This window comes from Octopus sinensis, linkage group LG3 (genome assembly GCF_006345805.1).
Source record: "Octopus sinensis linkage group LG3, ASM634580v1, whole genome shotgun sequence".
NCBI classification, from domain to species: domain Eukaryota; kingdom Metazoa; phylum Mollusca; class Cephalopoda; order Octopoda; family Octopodidae; genus Octopus; species Octopus sinensis.
Window position 1 is genome coordinate 89,646,572 of NC_042999.1, and position 17,566 is coordinate 89,664,137.

The 17,566-nt window shown below is 36.1% G+C and overlaps 1 protein-coding gene across 6 annotated transcripts in view; it reads right to left on the reverse strand.

Moving 5' to 3' along the window:
* Positions 1 to 613: 613 nt before the first annotated feature.
* LOC115209500 overlaps positions 614 to 17,566 on the reverse strand; it is a 92,029-nt gene continuing 75,076 nt past the window's right edge. For 5 of the 6 annotated variants that reach the window (XM_036501137.1, XM_036501140.1, XM_036501139.1 and 2 more), the window contains 7 exons: positions 17,401 to 17,467; positions 16,045 to 16,106; positions 11,310 to 11,423; positions 10,627 to 10,758; positions 9,111 to 9,230; positions 3,502 to 3,618; positions 614 to 766 (listed from right to left, as the gene is read on the reverse strand). In XM_036501137.1, coding sequence (XP_036357030.1) covers positions 728 to 766; positions 3,502 to 3,618; positions 9,111 to 9,230; positions 10,627 to 10,758; positions 11,310 to 11,423; positions 16,045 to 16,106; positions 17,401 to 17,467 — 651 coding nt within the window. In that variant the 3' untranslated portion in view covers positions 614 to 727. The remainder of the gene's footprint in view (positions 767 to 3,501; positions 3,619 to 9,110; positions 9,231 to 10,626; positions 10,759 to 11,309; positions 11,424 to 16,044; positions 16,107 to 17,400; positions 17,468 to 17,566) is intronic. The other variant, XM_036501141.1, reaches the window with a different exon arrangement.

Here is a 17,566-nt window from a genome sequence, read left to right on the forward strand (position 1 = left end):
ACAGAGTGACAAGACCGGCCCTTTGAAATACAGGTACAACAGAAACAGGAAGTAAGAGTGAGAGAAAGTTGTGGTGAAAGAGTACAGCAGGGATCACCACCATCCCCTGCCGGAGCCTCGTGGAGCTTTTAGGTGTTTTCGCTCAATAAACACTCACAACGCCCGGTCTGGGAATTGAAACCGCGATCCTATGACCTCGAGTCCGCTGCTCTAACCACTGGGCCATTGCGCCTCCACAGAAAAATCGGTGTATATGTTATCAGAAGGAATACCCTCACTCACTCACTCACTCACTCACTCTCTCTCTCTCTCTCTCTATTTCTTTCTCTCTCTCTCTCTCTCTCTCTCTCTCACACACACACACACACACACATCTAGATGCCATACAGCACTATGATGAATTTCAACATTCTATATTTCATAGCTATAGTTTAGTAGATTGTGATTAAGTGAAGTAGAAAAAACAATACAAACCTTTAGCCGTTCAGTTAGTTGTCTGACACCTCATACGATTATCCCTTTGTAACTGTATGGGAGAACGGAAATTTCTCTTCACAAAAGGAAAATAAATTTCCTGACTTTCAAAAACAATTGAATTAAATCCAACAAAGAGTAATATTAAAATACTTTATTTTTCAATTACAATTCTTGGATTGAGTTTGCAATGTTTCTAATTTCCTTAACCCTTCATTTGAATTGTATCGTCTATTTATAATAAAGAAATGATTCAGTAAAAGTTCGCCCATGGAGTTCGGATATTGTATTCCTATAAAAGACAAAAATTCATAAATGTTACAGAAATTTATTAAAGATAAAATGAAACTGCTTGCTTTGGGCGGTGTATAAGCCATTTCATCCTCATTTTTATCAGTCATAGTCCATTCGATATGTGTTTATATGTACCCCAGTATCTTGTTTTGTCTGCTCTTATGGCTTCCCCTCTTTATAAAGAAATTGAACGGTTGCAGTTCAGTGTGAAGTTATTTGCTAGTCGATTAAGTGGACCAGGAACCAACAAATACATTGACTGTGCAATGTTTCTGTGAAGGGCATTGTATATATAACCAGTGGTGGTCAAAAACAGGGCTGGATTAACCATCAACCAAAATAACCGCATACATAGGTTATCAAGGGAAGGAGCACTATAAAATTATCTCAGCACTTAGATTAGGTGAAAATAGTCAACTGCAGAAGTTTTAATTATGATAGGGAAAAAAATATTGAGTTGGAGATTCATTGTCAGAAAATGTGTGTGTGTGTGTGTGTGTGTGTGGTGTGTGTGTGTGTGTGTGTGCGTGTGTGTAGCTTTAAATTAATGGATTTATTTTGAATATTAAATATAGTTCTATGTCTTGTCTGGGGCAGCCTGAAAATAAACTGAATTGTTAAGCTATTATTTCACATTCGGCATTTACTGCCTAAATGTTTTGCCAGACAAAAGAAGGGTCGGGAGGACATTATTGTTGAATTGTACTTAGGACGTCAGTTGGCCTTCACCCAGCTCTGTCCAAATGCCATTTTCATATTAGATTTTAATACTTTCAATGTTTTGTAAACAGTATTCCTCAGCATTCCACAAGTGAAAATTTCCATCAAAATTGCCTGCAAATACTAACAGATTTATGTAACCTACATTTAGTTATCCTCAACTAATAATTAAAGAGAGTACAAACGGTCAGCGGTAACTTACACAACTATAGCCGGATTATTGATCCATGATTGTATGTGTGGCCTATCTAACGAAAAGATTAGACATAAATCCTTTTTTAAAGGTTAGCGAATGCATCTGCACGACTGCGATGGTATATTTTACAACGATAGAACGTTATTTCTTAATATGTACAAAGCTCCTTACTTTTAGGGTGAAGTCATAAGACGCTTGCGCACGCACACAATCACACACAAACACACACATGGATACTTACGTACATGCACTATTAGAATGGACACGAGCTATAGTTTATGTTAAATATGTATGTTTGTATGCATGTATGTATGTATGAATGTATGTGTGCATGCATTTATGTGTTTGTGTGAGTGTGATGGACCTTATCATCAGGAACGATTTTTGAGCGCTCATTCACACTCGACTCTACGGAATATCCGGTCTAGTAAGTTCCAGCAAGACGTTTTGCTATCGAAAACCTGCACAATGAATTTGTTATGAGTGGAGTACGTTGTCTAGAGCCTTTCGAAGAATATCTCTACTTAAATGTTTAATCTGAACTGATGCACGGTGGGCTACCTAACATACAGAAAAGGATGCCTGCTATAGAAAGTAGGGATGCAAAGCTTAACCATTTTCTGAATTACACTATCTTTATTTCAATTAATTTTTAAACTAATGAAAAATTTAGTAAAACTCTATCTATTTAGCTAATGATTAGAACAAGTTAAAATGAAATTTCGATGGAAAGTTTTAATTAAAATCGTAAACAAGAAATCTGTATCATAGAACCAAGGTCGTCTCAAGCGAGTTTGTATCAAAGCGGTTAAACAAATCAGAAGATATATATATATATATATATATATATATATATATATATATATAACTGCAATGTGACTTATCGAATTACCTACTATTATAGTTGAAATATTTGAACGGGTTTATTCCTACTTTTCTAGTATACGGCATAGAATGTAACTCACTGTCAGGTACTTTTCTGGAAAACTTCTAAGGTAATACGAACATCAAATCGTTACAGATGAAATTAATATCACTTCTCTTGCTCATGTTGTTGTTGTTGGTGGTGGTGGTGGTGTTGTCTAACACTAAAGTTAACCTTAAAAGAGCAGATTTATAATGAAAGTTATTCAAGGTGTAACCATATTTTTACGGTTTACAAGGGCCGTTTTATCTAATGCATTCCCCCGCTGACTCTTTTTTTAAAAGTCGATGTGTTCTGAGGGAGATGAAGCTGCTAATTTACGGTAATCGCAAAATATACATTCAGGAGTTATGTGGTACAAAATCAAAACCTTAAAACACAAGTGGTAGAATATTGCATTTGTATATTTTAATAGTAGTACTTGTTTTCGGTAGAATTCGAAGAACTTGAGCAATATCGTTCAAAGAAAATACTACTCGATCATAATTCGGAAAGGAATTTCAAAGTATGTCCTACAAAATAACTGCCATAGACTTAAATTGGTTTTAAGTTCACGATTTCGCCTTTGTGTGAAAAATAACTTGAAATAAATTTTTGAGAATGTATAAGGGCTAGAATGAACCTAATCGTTTTCATGTAGCTTTTCTTCAAAACAACGAGCCCATGCTTTTCTCAGAGCTAGAACTGAAACTAGGTCGTTAACTTAGCACTAGCCATATTCTATATTTCTTAAAATTTTATTGCATAAAACAAAATCCCTCCTAACGGTATAACCTCAATACTATATTCCATAATGTATTCTTGGAATATATTAAAGTTTTTAAGCGTAGTGATTGTCTTCGTATTGAGATATACTATATTAATCTCCACGTCTAACTAATTTTCTTTTTACCTTAAAGCTTCGTCTGTTAGTTGGATAATCATAACAATTTTGGTGTGTACTAAACCGGAATGTCCTTTCGGTTGTGTTTTGGTATCCTGTATTGTCTTCTTGCACACCTGCTTTATTCTGTTCATAACAAAAAAAGAAAAAGAAAAAGAAAAAAAAAGAAAAGAAAAAAGAAAAAGAAATAAAAGTGTGATCTATTTTGACGTTTGTGCTTTCCTCGCATACAACTGCAAAATATTACTATAGAAAATTTAAACTAGATAGTATATTTATTTCTGTTCAGTGAAAATTTACGCTACGGCAATAATATATTTGTAACTGATGATATCTGATATTTTTAATTCTGAGGTTGCAGCTCTTACATGCTGATAGGGAGTTTTTCAAGCGATACATCACAGCGACATCGTGAAGATTTCATCGAGATGTTGAAGAAATACACTGACTCTAGTAGTATCTGATTTAGTTTTTAGATTAGTCGACTGCTCTATCGACCCAGCATCGCTGGGCACATTGTTTCCACACGAATACCCTGAAATCAGTTCGAGTATACCTTAACTTCATTGACACAAACACTAAAATTACTACTCGCGCGCGTGCACGCACGCACTCAACCTAGACTGAAGATTTCTACAAGTTTCTTCCTTTTGTTCTCAACATTAGCGTTAGGAAATCTATGAGTGTCAACGTTTAATTAGTAACTTTTCGAATCAAACCTAGGCAAAGGAAGATGACAGACGAAAAATCTTTTGTTTAGCCGGACCTAATTTAGTTAGGAACAAATATAAATACGGGACCCAAATTCGGTTTTATTTCTTTCGCTTGGCCCCTGGCCAAAAGGTACACTTCACGTAAGGCTTGTCATCGCGCGATTCATTTTCTAACAGTCAACAAAAGTTGAACTAAACTGCCTACAAAATGGATAACCGAGCTGCTAATAGTATGTGTACAACAACTCGAAGATTTATATCATACATTGCAATGATAAAATAAAGGCCATACCATTTTCTTCCTTTCATTTATTTTCTGCATAAATCATTACTTATATGTATTTGTGTGTGTGTGTGTGTTTGTATGTGTGTGTGTTTGTGTGTGTGTGTTTGTGTGTGTGTGTGTGTGTGTTTGTGTGTGTGTGTGTTTGTGTGTGTGTGTGTGTGTTTGTGTGTGTATGTGTGGGGTCTGATCAATAAGTATCCGGGCTGTTGCTATAGTAACGAAGCTAAAACACAGATAGTGAAGCCGCTTGAAACAGATTGACCTTGAACACTGCTGTGCATGTGAACTAAGTTTTAACATTCTAACTCACTTCCGCTGTTTACAGCAGTGCTTGGGAGGAAGGTGTGTAATGTGTGATCGTCGCATTGACCATGGCAGAGAAAGTTGAGGCCTACGCAAAGTTTTCATCGTTCTCGATATAATCAAGATCTTGTGCAACTGAAACTCGAGTGTCGTTTTGGTCAGCTGAAAGCAGTTTTGGCACAAATTTGGCAGACACGCGTCACATACCCAAATCTTCAGTGATAATGGACTGAACTGAACTGTAACTAATCTGCACATCTTCTGATAACTCACGGATGGTGATTCAACGATTTCTCCTCACAACTGCATGCACATCAGCGATATTTTTCTCAGTTCTGCTGGTTGCGGATCTCCCAGAACGTTCGTCAATATCGACATTTTTTCGGCCATCATGGAAATGTCTGAACCACTCGTACACTTGTGTGCGGCTCATAAACTCTTCGTCGTGCACTTTCTGCAACTGTACTTTGGCCTCTGAGCAGGTATTGCCATGACAACTTTCTCTGTCATGGTCAATGCGACGATCACACGCTACACGCCTTCCTTCCAAGTACTGCTGTAAACAGCGGAAGTGACTTAGAGCATTAAAACTAAGTGCGCATGCACACTAGAGTTTAAGGTCAATCTGTGCCAAGCGGCTTCACTCAGTGTGTTTTAGTTTCGTTACTATGTCAACAGCCCTGATACTTATTGATCGAAATGCCCAGATAGGTAATAATCTTGGATACCAACCGCCTCTTACGACTTGTGTCATATGTTACAAAACTTGTAAGACAATATCTGGACTTTGACACATGCTAGCTGACAAAAACATTCCTTCAGAATTAGATTCCAAAGGGAAAAGATATAGAAGAAACTTAAATAATATCTGTCACTTGTGTTTTAAACCTTGTCAATCAGAAACTGGTCTTAAAAGTAATCTGGGACTCACCAACGAAATGATTGTGCTGTGCGATGGGTTGTGGTGTGTGATGGTGGGACGGCTATCATCTGTCAAGATGAAGCAATCAGCATCGTATATATATAGAGAGATAGATAGATAGATAGAATAATAGAACAAGTAATATATTTAGTTAGAAAATCTCTATAAGAGATGAAAGTAGTAACTGTACTGAGAAGTAATGTTTATCGCCACTTCAACGTGGCTGTTTCGAAGGAACCGGTTTTACTACCGTTTTTAACCTCCAGGAGGACGCCTCCTCCAGCTGGTGTTAACGATGCCATCTGTACTCGATATATGTGCGTGAGTGCGTGCATGCGTGTGTGTATGTGTGTGTGTATGTGTGCGCGCGCGCGCGCGTGTATACTCAAATATGACAATAACTACTTTCGTATACAAAAGTATATTAAAATAGTATTTATGCTACACTCAGAGAAATTTCGGCATTGTTTTAGCGTTACAAAGAGAAGATCCACGATGAGGCACCGACATGCAACATGGAAGAGGCTTGATTTGATGTCAAAATAGTTTACAGTTCAATATAACATAATGAGCTAAAGAAAATAACTTATGTGTGTCAATAGCATGGTGGGTAAGTAGATCATTTAAGGGTTTGTGTACTGAATAACGTTCGAAAAAAAAAAAAAAAAAAACAAGGAAAAGAAAACAATCGCAATAAATCAAAATTTGTCTCTTAGTTTTAGAAAGATAAAAAAAAATCAAAATTTGTAAATTGTAAGCAACTCTAAAAGAAAAGGATAGGTAATTTTAAGAAAAAATTAAGAATTAATTTCACAAAAGTATTCTTTATATGAGGAAAATTTAATCATTATTAACAGGCATTGTAATCACTAGGACGGTCATATATTATGGGATCTTATCAATGAAGTAGAGACAAATTCAGGTCAACTTGATCGGTCGACAGAAATTTTATAAATAGAAAAATAATGATTTTAGTAGGGGAGGGGGTTTGTGCCCATCGCTTCCCTTCCGAGACAGGTGACATGTACACTGTTAACTGGACTCTTGAACATTTGCAAGTCAACAGTTGCAGAAAAAAAAAAAAAACAGATTTTCTGTAACCATGAACTTGGAGGGAATTCCAGGAGGATCACGTTCGGGGGAAGAAAGCTTTTCCTGGAGTAGTAAAAATAATATGGATAACTAGAGGAGAAAAGCAAGAGTTGGCAGTGTCTGAAGTGAGGTTGTACGAGACCAAGCTGGCTGCGAGCCAACAGAATCATTAGCACACCGGAATAAATGCTCAGCGGCATTTCGTCCGCTTTCATGTTCTGAGTTCTGATTCCACCGAGGTCTACTCTGCCTTTCATCCTTTCGGGGGTCGATAAAATAAGAACCAGTTGAACATTAGGCGCAGATGTAACTCCACACCCGAACTTGCTGGCCTTGTGCCAAAATTTGAAACGAATATAGTAGAAGTAGAAATGAGAAAGAGAAAGAGAAAGAGATGGAGGAGACAGCCCGCCTGTAGGTTAGACTGAGGTGTATTAATGAACGGTTTCGTTTCACACATCGACTGATTTTTCTTTAGATGCGTTCTAAATTGTCTGTGTGTCTAGCAGCAGCAACAGCTTCCTGGTAGATGTGACACTCCTGTATAGGTTTTACCAAGCTAGTAGTTATTGAGATATGAAGTATTTTAGGGCTCTGAAGAGGAAGGTTAGTTTTTGTGATGCAATTTTGAATATGTCGATGGTGTGTGTTTGCCAAAGTAGATCTTCATTGACGGTGAGGCTCAGAATTTGTAGCGATCTTGAGGGTTTTAACTGTTTTCCCTTCATGTTTAGTGGGATTGCAGATGTCTTCTTGATCTCTGTAGGGATGGTTTCTTTGTACTTGCGAGAGAAGCAAGGTTAGAATGTTCCATTAAAAGTTGTTTCTGTTGTCTCAGTTCATGGAGTCAGTGCAGACTTTGCACAGCTGGATTCGGTTTTATTTTTTTTTTGTTTCTTTTTGGTGTCAATTTAAACGACTGCTCTTCTTCCATAAACGCTATTGTACTTGTGCACATGGTAGAATTTATTGTTTTTGTTGTCGATATATAATCTTAGGCATGTTAAGTCTGATTCCTAACAGCTTTTTACGCAAAAAAAGTAGTATTTGCTTCCGAACCAGTTGATTAGATATGTCACATTTCAATAACATGAAAAAATTTGAAGAAAAATATTACTATTGACTCTAGTAACTATTAGAAGTCATCTTGTGTGAGTGTGTGTGTGTGTGTGTGTGTGTGTGTGTGTGTGTGTGTGTGTGTGTGATTGTTGCTATCCTTTTTAAGCTGGTTTTTACATCTCTGGACATAACAAATTCTCCTACAAATCAGTTATTCTTTAAGACCAATTAAAATGTTATCTCTCTAATTACACATACATACTCACACATAAACACATAAGAACATTAATTTGCTATGCAATTATCTTCAGATAGGTTAAATACTATTTCTAATGTCTAAGGAATGCTTAACATTATTAAGAACTATCTTAAAAGCCACACTCCGTACGGACTTTTAAGCTAGCTCTTGTGGAGGGCTAATTGAGCCTTCGGCCAAAAACAGAAGAAAGCAATAATAATAAAACATTTATTGGTATCCTACCATCTCAGATTTATATCACAGAGTATCACATTTGGAGAATTTTGTATCATTGTAAAGCAGTAAGATGAACAACATTCTTGGTTTTACCATTTGGTGTTAGCATGAAGTGATTGTTGCCATTTTCGGCTCTGGAACAACCAGCATAGGGATGATCATGGGAAAAGCACTACTGCATAAGGTGAAGTCCAACAATTTTGAGTGATTGTCCTTGACTCTTGTTAATTGTATTATTGTAGGTAACGAAGGTAACTGTCACAAAGTTTTGGTATTATATTCAAGAAGTTTTGGTTAGTTTTCTAACACAGAATGTCGCGTTTATTATTATAGCTAAGGGAAATAACTCCTGTAAACCGTTTGAAACCTCTCACGGTCGCCTTACCTGCTAGAAATAACAGCCCAAATGCTCTCACATCAGATTCCAATGCTGAGTGTTCAAGAACCGAATGAAGGTCAGATTTTCAATCCCGAGATCATCTTGATTCCCAAAAGGTATTATATATCTACGTGGTGCAAATGTAGACTGAGATACAGGGATCCTGGACAGACAGAATTTCACTTTTATTTGTATAGACGTAATATACAACCATACATTTATAGCAAAAACATGGCTGAGGGAAAAGTTCTTCTAGAAGTACATCGTTAAAGTGTGTTTTTGTATACTAATTGCATGGATAGTTTCAGTTAATCAGAGTTTTTCAATCTGAGATATATTACAAATGCTATATGCTTACAATAGTCATATATTTGTAGATGGATACTTACTGCGTCCACTTCATTTTTGTAGAAGATTTGGTTGATGTTTGAAATACGATTCCCTAAATTTGGATCTCTCGGTGCACCGCCACCAGGTCGACCCCACACTCCATTAAAAGTGTCTTGGTGCTATCAGTTAATAAAAGGAAAAGTAGAATAGGAAACACAAGTAAATGATTGATCTGATAGCAAAAGGGGCTGATTGCTACCTAGCTCAGATACCAAGAAACCCCAAAATGGCAGAAATTCAAAAGATAGTGCTCATGGGAACTGCCCATATCCTACGCAAAATACTTTCTATGTAAGCTCAAATTTTAATACAAATATAATTTTCTTATGGTTTCTTATACAAAACCAAATATAATGCACCCTAGGTATAATACCAACATGAACTTCTAATTTGTTGTCTCTTGAAGTCTCTGGGTGAGACTTGGAGCCAACTTGTACAAATGCAAAGCAAAAGTCAAACATAAAATAACAATAATAGCAATAGTTATTATTATTATTATTATCACCATCATCATTATTATCAATAATAATAATAATAATAATAATAATAATAATAATAATAATATAATAATAATAATAATAATAATAATAATGATAATAATAATAATAATAATTATAATGATAATAATAATAATAATGAGAAAGTAGTGCATGCCATCAAAGTGACACTGCGGTACAATATACGAAGCCCAATATACCCAGCATAACTACCCGTCTGATAAGAGTATAGCAGGCACATGTATCGCAAAATCATGTGCGCGACATGGTGATCTCATATCAAGATAAACAGCACATGACCTTGCAGGTGGGGCCCAGTTAGAATTTTCTTCTGGTCGAAGGTCCCTGAATAAAGGTTGTTTAAGGATGTTGAATGAAACACCCATGTTTCCAGAGGTGAATTATTCAAACAGCAAAGAATCCCTCTCAACACATGGCTATGATGCTCCCCCACTACTTCCGCTCGTGATCAGAGATGCACATATCGTCAGCCACTAAGGGACATGCTCAACTGGTTAAGGTCAAACAACTGACAAGTAAACCTGTGGTATTGAGCAGAATATTTGCTGTAGGCCATCTTTTATACCAAAACAAAACAATGTACATGATAACACTTCCAATCAGTTAAGATCCGAAGCCATGAGAGCCACTGCCTGGTATTGCATCAGGGCATTGAGAGCCACTGCCTAGTACTGCATCAGGACATTTAGAGCCACTGCCTGAGACTGCATCAGGGCATTATTATTATTATTATTATTATTATTATTATTATTATTATTATTATTATTATTATTATTATATCATTTATAACTTTATCACAAGGATACAAAGCTTGTGACAAAGAATATTAGATTTAACAGATACCAGTACTTGATTTTATTAACCAAGGAGATGAAATTGACCAGGACAATAAAACGTATTTGTGATAGTCGATAAGAGCTTGTTTCTTGAAGAAAAGAAAGAAGTTTGATCGCATACTTCTCCGTAGGCTGTCATGTTGTTATTTGGATTCACTTACCTGTTTCTCTTGCTGCTTCAGTTTCAGTTTCTCAAGTTCTCTTAGACGATATCGTTCCTCGGCCGCCGTGATCAAATCATTGCAGTATTTAGTTTTAAATTGTGGGTCTTCTGGGTAATGATACCCCATTTTCTGTAGAGATCAAAAAATAATTTCATAGGTGTTGCAAGATCTTACTCATACGCCTTTCTATCTCCACTGTTCTTTTTTTAAAATTATTTTTTTTAAAATCAGTATACGGACGTATTTGGGAATAGTATTAAAATAATATTGCACCCTAAGAAGCAACAACTATTGTATGTTCACTAGGAAAGAAAATGATATCATTGTGCATCTCACAGACTGCACGCTCTTTCCTACTCTATATTACGTTCGGGCAGCCTTATTTTTCTTTGTCCAAATGGTAACGACTAAATTTTCTGAATCATCATCATATATGCCACTTCTCAAAAAAAAACTACACGCGCACGCGCACGACATGTATTTATATGTATGCAAGTATGTATATGCAGTGCGTGTACGTTTGTTTGTTTGTGTGTGTGTGCGTGCGTCCGTGATTATAATTTCAATGTTTAAATATTCATAAACGGGATTTCGAAAATGCTAAAAAAGATTTGTTATCACTATTTGTGACTTTAGATATACAGGAAACAACTGATACAAAATGATATATTGATATTTACACTTTTTGATATATCCGAAGTTCGAAGATGGTTATCAAGAAGTATTCCTGTGTAGGGATCACGACGTGGTTTTCCAACTTTACCCATTCCAATAACGGCAGCTAGCTCCCCAACCTGAAAGGATAAAACTGGATTTTATTGTCGAGTAAAAGATAAATCTATTTATATTTTCTACGGACTAAATACGATTCAAATTATAAAGTAAACATAATTCATAACATGTTATAAAGAATCTAGCATAAAATCGCGGATCAACTTCAAAAACGTTTGACTAGGGTGGCGAGCTGGTAAAATCATCAGAACGTCGGGAAAATGCTGCGCTTTTTTCGTTCCGGCTCTTCATGTTCAAAGTTCAAATCCTGCTAAGGTCAGCTTTGCCTTTTATTCCCCCAGAGTCGATAAAAAAAGTATCAATTTAGTTCTGGGGTCGATATCGATTAATCCCTTCTCAAAATTGCTAGGATTTGTATCTAAATTAAAAGCAATTATTACATGTTGTATTACAGAGAAACTGGATGCTATCCAACCCTCCACAAGATAACATTAGCGAGAGAGAGAGAGTATTTGCGTAGTCGCTAGACTAGCAACAAATAACAACAAATCTCCCTCAAATAACGCAATACCATCCTTCAAAAAGGAAGAACACATTGAATAACGTAGTTTACAATACCCTAAACAGACGAAATGGGCAAGGTTGGAATGTCTTCCATCATAGGCCTTCTTGATGAGAACCCACTGAGCGCTAGACAATAACAACTGTGAGTAGAGAAAATTACTTGCATTCAGGTTTATTTTAACTTCATTTTTTTCCCCCGATATTATAGACTTAAGTACTAATACTTTGGTCACTAGGTTTTTACATTCCTTAGAAAAATTTCGCATAATACAATTTGGATTTATGGTTATTTCTTCCACAGGCTGTCTGCAAGATCGATCTTTTTTAAGACAAACCATTCAGGAAATTCGCCAGGTTTTTTGCCATTCAAAATTCCTCCCTGTAAAGATATCTTCACGAAATGTAACTCTGATAGCTGTTTTGATTTTGACTAGGCTTGCTCTTCCTGCTATTTCCCGCACATAAGTGAGATGTTCATTATCTTCTTGATACGTAAATTCTTGTTGGTTTTCAAATATGGCATATATTATTTTGTAATAATTTTACAGAGCCTGCATAGTTCAAAATGTTAAGAAATTATGAGGTGTAATAAACTACATCCTTATAATCTAGCTGAAGCTACTAGGATCTAGTGAACGAGTCAATTTCTATGCAGAAAACTGTGTTCCGTTTGCGACATTTGTTCAAATTTTTTGCAAGCATATTTGAAGTTTACATTTATATTTTTTCGCAATTACTAGGCATCTAATAGATTCAATTTCTGTGCTTTCACTATAACCATTATATCGTCCATTATCTTTTTCTCAGCGGAGTTCACAGGATTGCATATATTCAGCTTCTTCAATTCCGTACATGCTCACCTTGCTCCGTAGGTTCTGGCTCGGCACCTGCTGCACTTGCGCATCCCTACCACTATGGAAGGCTCTAAAATAGCCGTGTGTTCTATTAAGAATAGAATCTTTTTGCAGTTTATTAGCAGTTTCAATACAAGCCTTCGACTCTATTGACAATCAAGATTAACATCCAAGATCTTTAAAGATATCTTTAAATTCTTTTAAAGTTTCCTCTTTATCCTGGTAATATCTATCTATCTATCTATCTATCTATCTATCTATCTATCTATCTATCTATCTATCTATCTATCTATCTATCTATCTATCTATCTATCTATACACACATACATGCATACATACATACATGCATGCATACATACATACATACATACATACATACATACATACATACATACATACATACATACATACATATCAAGATTAATCAGCCGAAATTACTACGATGATCCGGTTCTTGACTGAAGACTGAGGGGTTCGAATGTCCTGTCCATGTTTATTGTGTCGTCTTCTAAGAGTTATACGTTCTTGTCCATGTTGTATTTTTCTACATACCTTTACATACATACATACATACATAGTTATAGGCATGGCAGTAAGAATACCTATGTTAAAAGTTGTGTAATGTGGAGCCAGTTATATACCTTGTATCATTGGAAGACTTGGTGAGGCTTGCGATACAAAGGTTAATTGTAATTATATTGCTGGGAACGGTGTAATTGACTGAGTGAGGTAGAAAAATGTGAGAGAACAGTGTTCCTATATTTCTGTAGTAAATCAGGTGTTTGCCAAGCATATCGTCTCTCAACAACTACACAGTCACTGAGCACAAACTACGTGAAGAAATCCAACAGCCAAAGACCTTTTACGACTATGCAACATGCATTCATGGCCACAGCTCTTTCTCTCAACAATTGCTGTAACTCTGTTAGGAGAGAAAACATTCAGTTTCCAGATTGTGACAAACTAAGACTGATCCTGATGAGAAACATAACCGACATGCCTTACTATCTATTAAAATACTTGAAAACAAAGCTACACTTGATAGTTTCAAGCGCATGATGTCGCTATTCATGGTGTTGACTTTCAAGATTTTAACGTGGGAGCATACACACACACACACACATATATATATATACATGCTGAGCTGAGATCCCCATGAGACTGATCATAGGATTGCACCTATAAAGTTACCCTCCCAGGAACAAGTCCGGGCATGGTTGTTTCCATTTTTTAAAACTTTACACTGACGAACTACCTAATGAATATCCATTAAAAGTCAAGTGCTCATACACACAATCACGCGCGCGAGCATAATGACTCCTGGTGCGTCATGGTCAACTTGAAATAATCACAAAACAAAATATGAAAACAGAAAAAGATACTCATATGAAACATTAATCAGTATAGATATACAGAGAAGATCTGACATTAAGCAAGATAAATATTATTGATGAATTTTAGTGTCATTAATCACGAAGCTCCTTAACCGAAAATAACTGCTTGTACGATTATATGGTCAATGTTTACATCAAACTCACATAAATGTAATAGGGCATGATGTAAAATCTATATTACAATCCTGATTGTTGTGTTCAGGCGTTACGCTTTAGTTTTCTGTAAAGAGGGAGGTAGAGAGAGAGAGAGAGAGAGAGAGAGAGAGAGAGAGAGAGAGAGAGAGAGAGAGAGAGAGAGAGAGAGAGAGGAGAGAGAGAGAGAGAGAGAGGAGAGAGAGAGAGAGAGAGGAGAGAGAGAGAGAGAGAGTGTGAGAGTGAGTGAGGAGGGAGGAAGGGAGTGAGTATGATGACAGATAGCCACTTCCACAAACCACGCTGTCATGTGGTTAGTGGAAGTGAGAGGCAAAGAGAAAAAGAAAGAGAGAAATATTAACCACGTGAAGAGGGAATTTACATGGTTAACACGTTTGTTGAAGTAAGTAAGAAAGAGAGAGAGAGAGAGAGAGTGTGTGTGTGTGTGTTTAACAGAGAGAAAATTTAAAATCATGTATTATTGTAACTGGAAATGTACTACGATGTTATTGATTTCTTTTTTAGTTTGCAATGGAATCGAAACTAATCATGTAAATAAAAACATTGTGTATATTCTCATATTTTGTGTACATTAATTCTATAGAATGTAAAGTAATTATGATAAAATATTGCATAATAAGGAATATGCTATTACATATTGATCATGCAGTTTCAATAGAATGAAATACTAACGAATGATATATGCATTAGGTATTGTATAGATTGATATTGTATACTTTTCTATCATTTATTGCACAAGCAACAATATGATTTATATGATTTGCGGAGGGCGAAAGTGGTAACAAGAACAGGACAGTGAGAACAAAACAGTAAAAACAAACGGTGAGGGCTGTTAAGCTAAGACGATAGAACAATTATTATGAATGCTAGGAGGACGAGCTTATGAGAGGAGACAGGAATAAGCACGTGTTATCTTTAGGAAGGAAATGGGCAGAAAGATAGATTCCCTTTCGTCACGTGTCAGCGACGAGAGAGTCAAGAAGGAAGAGTGAGAGAGAGAGGGAACGGTGATGATGATACGCATTTATATACATACACTTATTATATATATATATATAAGTGTATGTATATAAATGCGTATCATCATCACCGTTTCCTCTCTCGTCGCTGACACGTGACGAAAGGGAATCTATCTTTCTGCCCATTTCCTTCCTAAACAGCCTTCAGAAGGTGTTTAGATTATTGTTGCCGCTGACATTTCCCCTAATTTGGGAAATGAATTGAGAGAATCGTTGGGCTGGTTGTATTTCATCCGCCTTTTTACTTTCTGAGTTCAAATCCCGCCGAGGTCAACTTTGCCTTTCATCCCTACGGTTTCAATAAAATAAATTACTAGTGAAATCACCTCCTTTCAAAATTTTTGATTTTGTGCTTTATTTAGAAATAATTCTTTCCTCTAATTTTAGCGTGGTGAATTGACAAAGTAGGCGTCAAAATGTTTTGCGGTATTTTGTTTGCGACGGCTTTCCGAATGTTTCCAGTAAAAAATTCCGCTCACAAGGTGCTGGTCAACCCATGACCAACAGCAGAAAACACTTTTCCAAGGTGTCGCAAAGTAGGGTCGAACCTGAAACTAAACGACGCTCGCTTAGCAAACGCCTTAGCCACACAGTCATGCTATGTTCGTATCTACAAAATATAAAAGGAAATAACGGAAGAATGCATGAAATAAGTAGATCTCAATAATATTAATCATTGAACCGTTCAAAAGGACCTACCGGAGCATTGTATTCCCTTTTCATTTCTTCTTTCTTTTTTCGCTGTTCTTCCATACCCTTTTCTGAGAAAATAACACAAAAAGAGCTTAGTGTTGCAGAGAATATTGAATAATGAGAAGATAGTTGTAGAATTATTATAAGTTTGGTATAGTATTGCACAGATAGAGTAGTTGTTATTGAGTGTTGCGCTTAACATTAAAGTTTTCAGTTTAGTTTATTGTTCTATAAAGAAACAAAGAAAGAAATAATAGTTTCTGCTTTAGGTTCAAGGTCAACAATTTTGAGAAAGGCATTAGTCAATACTATCAATCTTATCACTTCGCTGGTGCTTTCACCTTCGAAACGCGGAGTAGACGAAACAGGAACAACTTAAGAAGGGGAATATTCCTTGTGTTGTATGTCTTGTTTCTCTGTTTTTTTTTCGTTGTTTGAAAAAAAGTTCGTTTCTATGTTTTTGTTTTTATGTTTTCGTTTCTCATTGTGTTCTACGTTTTTTTTGTTGTCCTGTACCCATATATGCATGTATATATACATATAGATGTAGGTACGTACATATATGTATGTATATATGCATATATTTATATATTATTTATATTATTATATGATCGAACGCCACGTGTGTACACACACACACACGTTATTTGCTTTATATAAACACGTGCTCGTTAAATGTATTATGTGTATGCCAGTGTGCTATTCTTTCAATATTGGTTTTAAATTTTTGTCACAAGGCCAACAATATCAATCTTGAATAGATGAAAGGCAAAGTTGAGGCTTTTGAACTCAGAACGTTTGTTCTTCTTAATATACTTTCAATTATAGGCACAAGGCCTGAAATTTTGTGGGAGTGGGGCTAGTCGATTACATGCCCCCCCCCCCCAGTACTTTCATCCAGAAAGGATGAACGTCAAAGTCGACTTCAGCGGAATTTGAACTCAAGACGTAAAGGCTGATGAAATGCCGCTAAGCATTTTACTTGGCGTTCTAACGATTCTGCCAGCTTGCCACCTTTATTCTTCTTAATATCACCATTGAAATAAGACGACAAACTGGCAGAGATGTTACTGTGCTGGACAAGATGCTCAGCGGCATTTCTTCAGTTTTTACGTCTGATCTCAAATTCCGCCGCGGTTGACTTCGCTTTTGATCCTTTCGAGGTCGATAAAATAAGTACCAATTGAGTATTGAGATCGATGTAATAAACCTACCCCATCTCCCGAAAATACTAGCCTTATGCCAAAATATGAAACTAGTATTACCATTGAAATGTATTTCGTAGTCGCGGTTATTTTGTGGTGAAGATAAATCTTAAATTTAGTATTTTTTATATTTTAAGACATTATATCAACTACTTACTTAACTCTTCCATGTAAACTCTCGCTGCGCGTGCTCTCATTGTTTCTGATGGGGACTGACTTCTGCTCTATAGTAAAAGAAAATCATTGAGGTAAAACACTTCTTCACATATAATTTTTGGATGATCCAGTATCATTTTCATCAGTTATATTTATCAATATTTAAC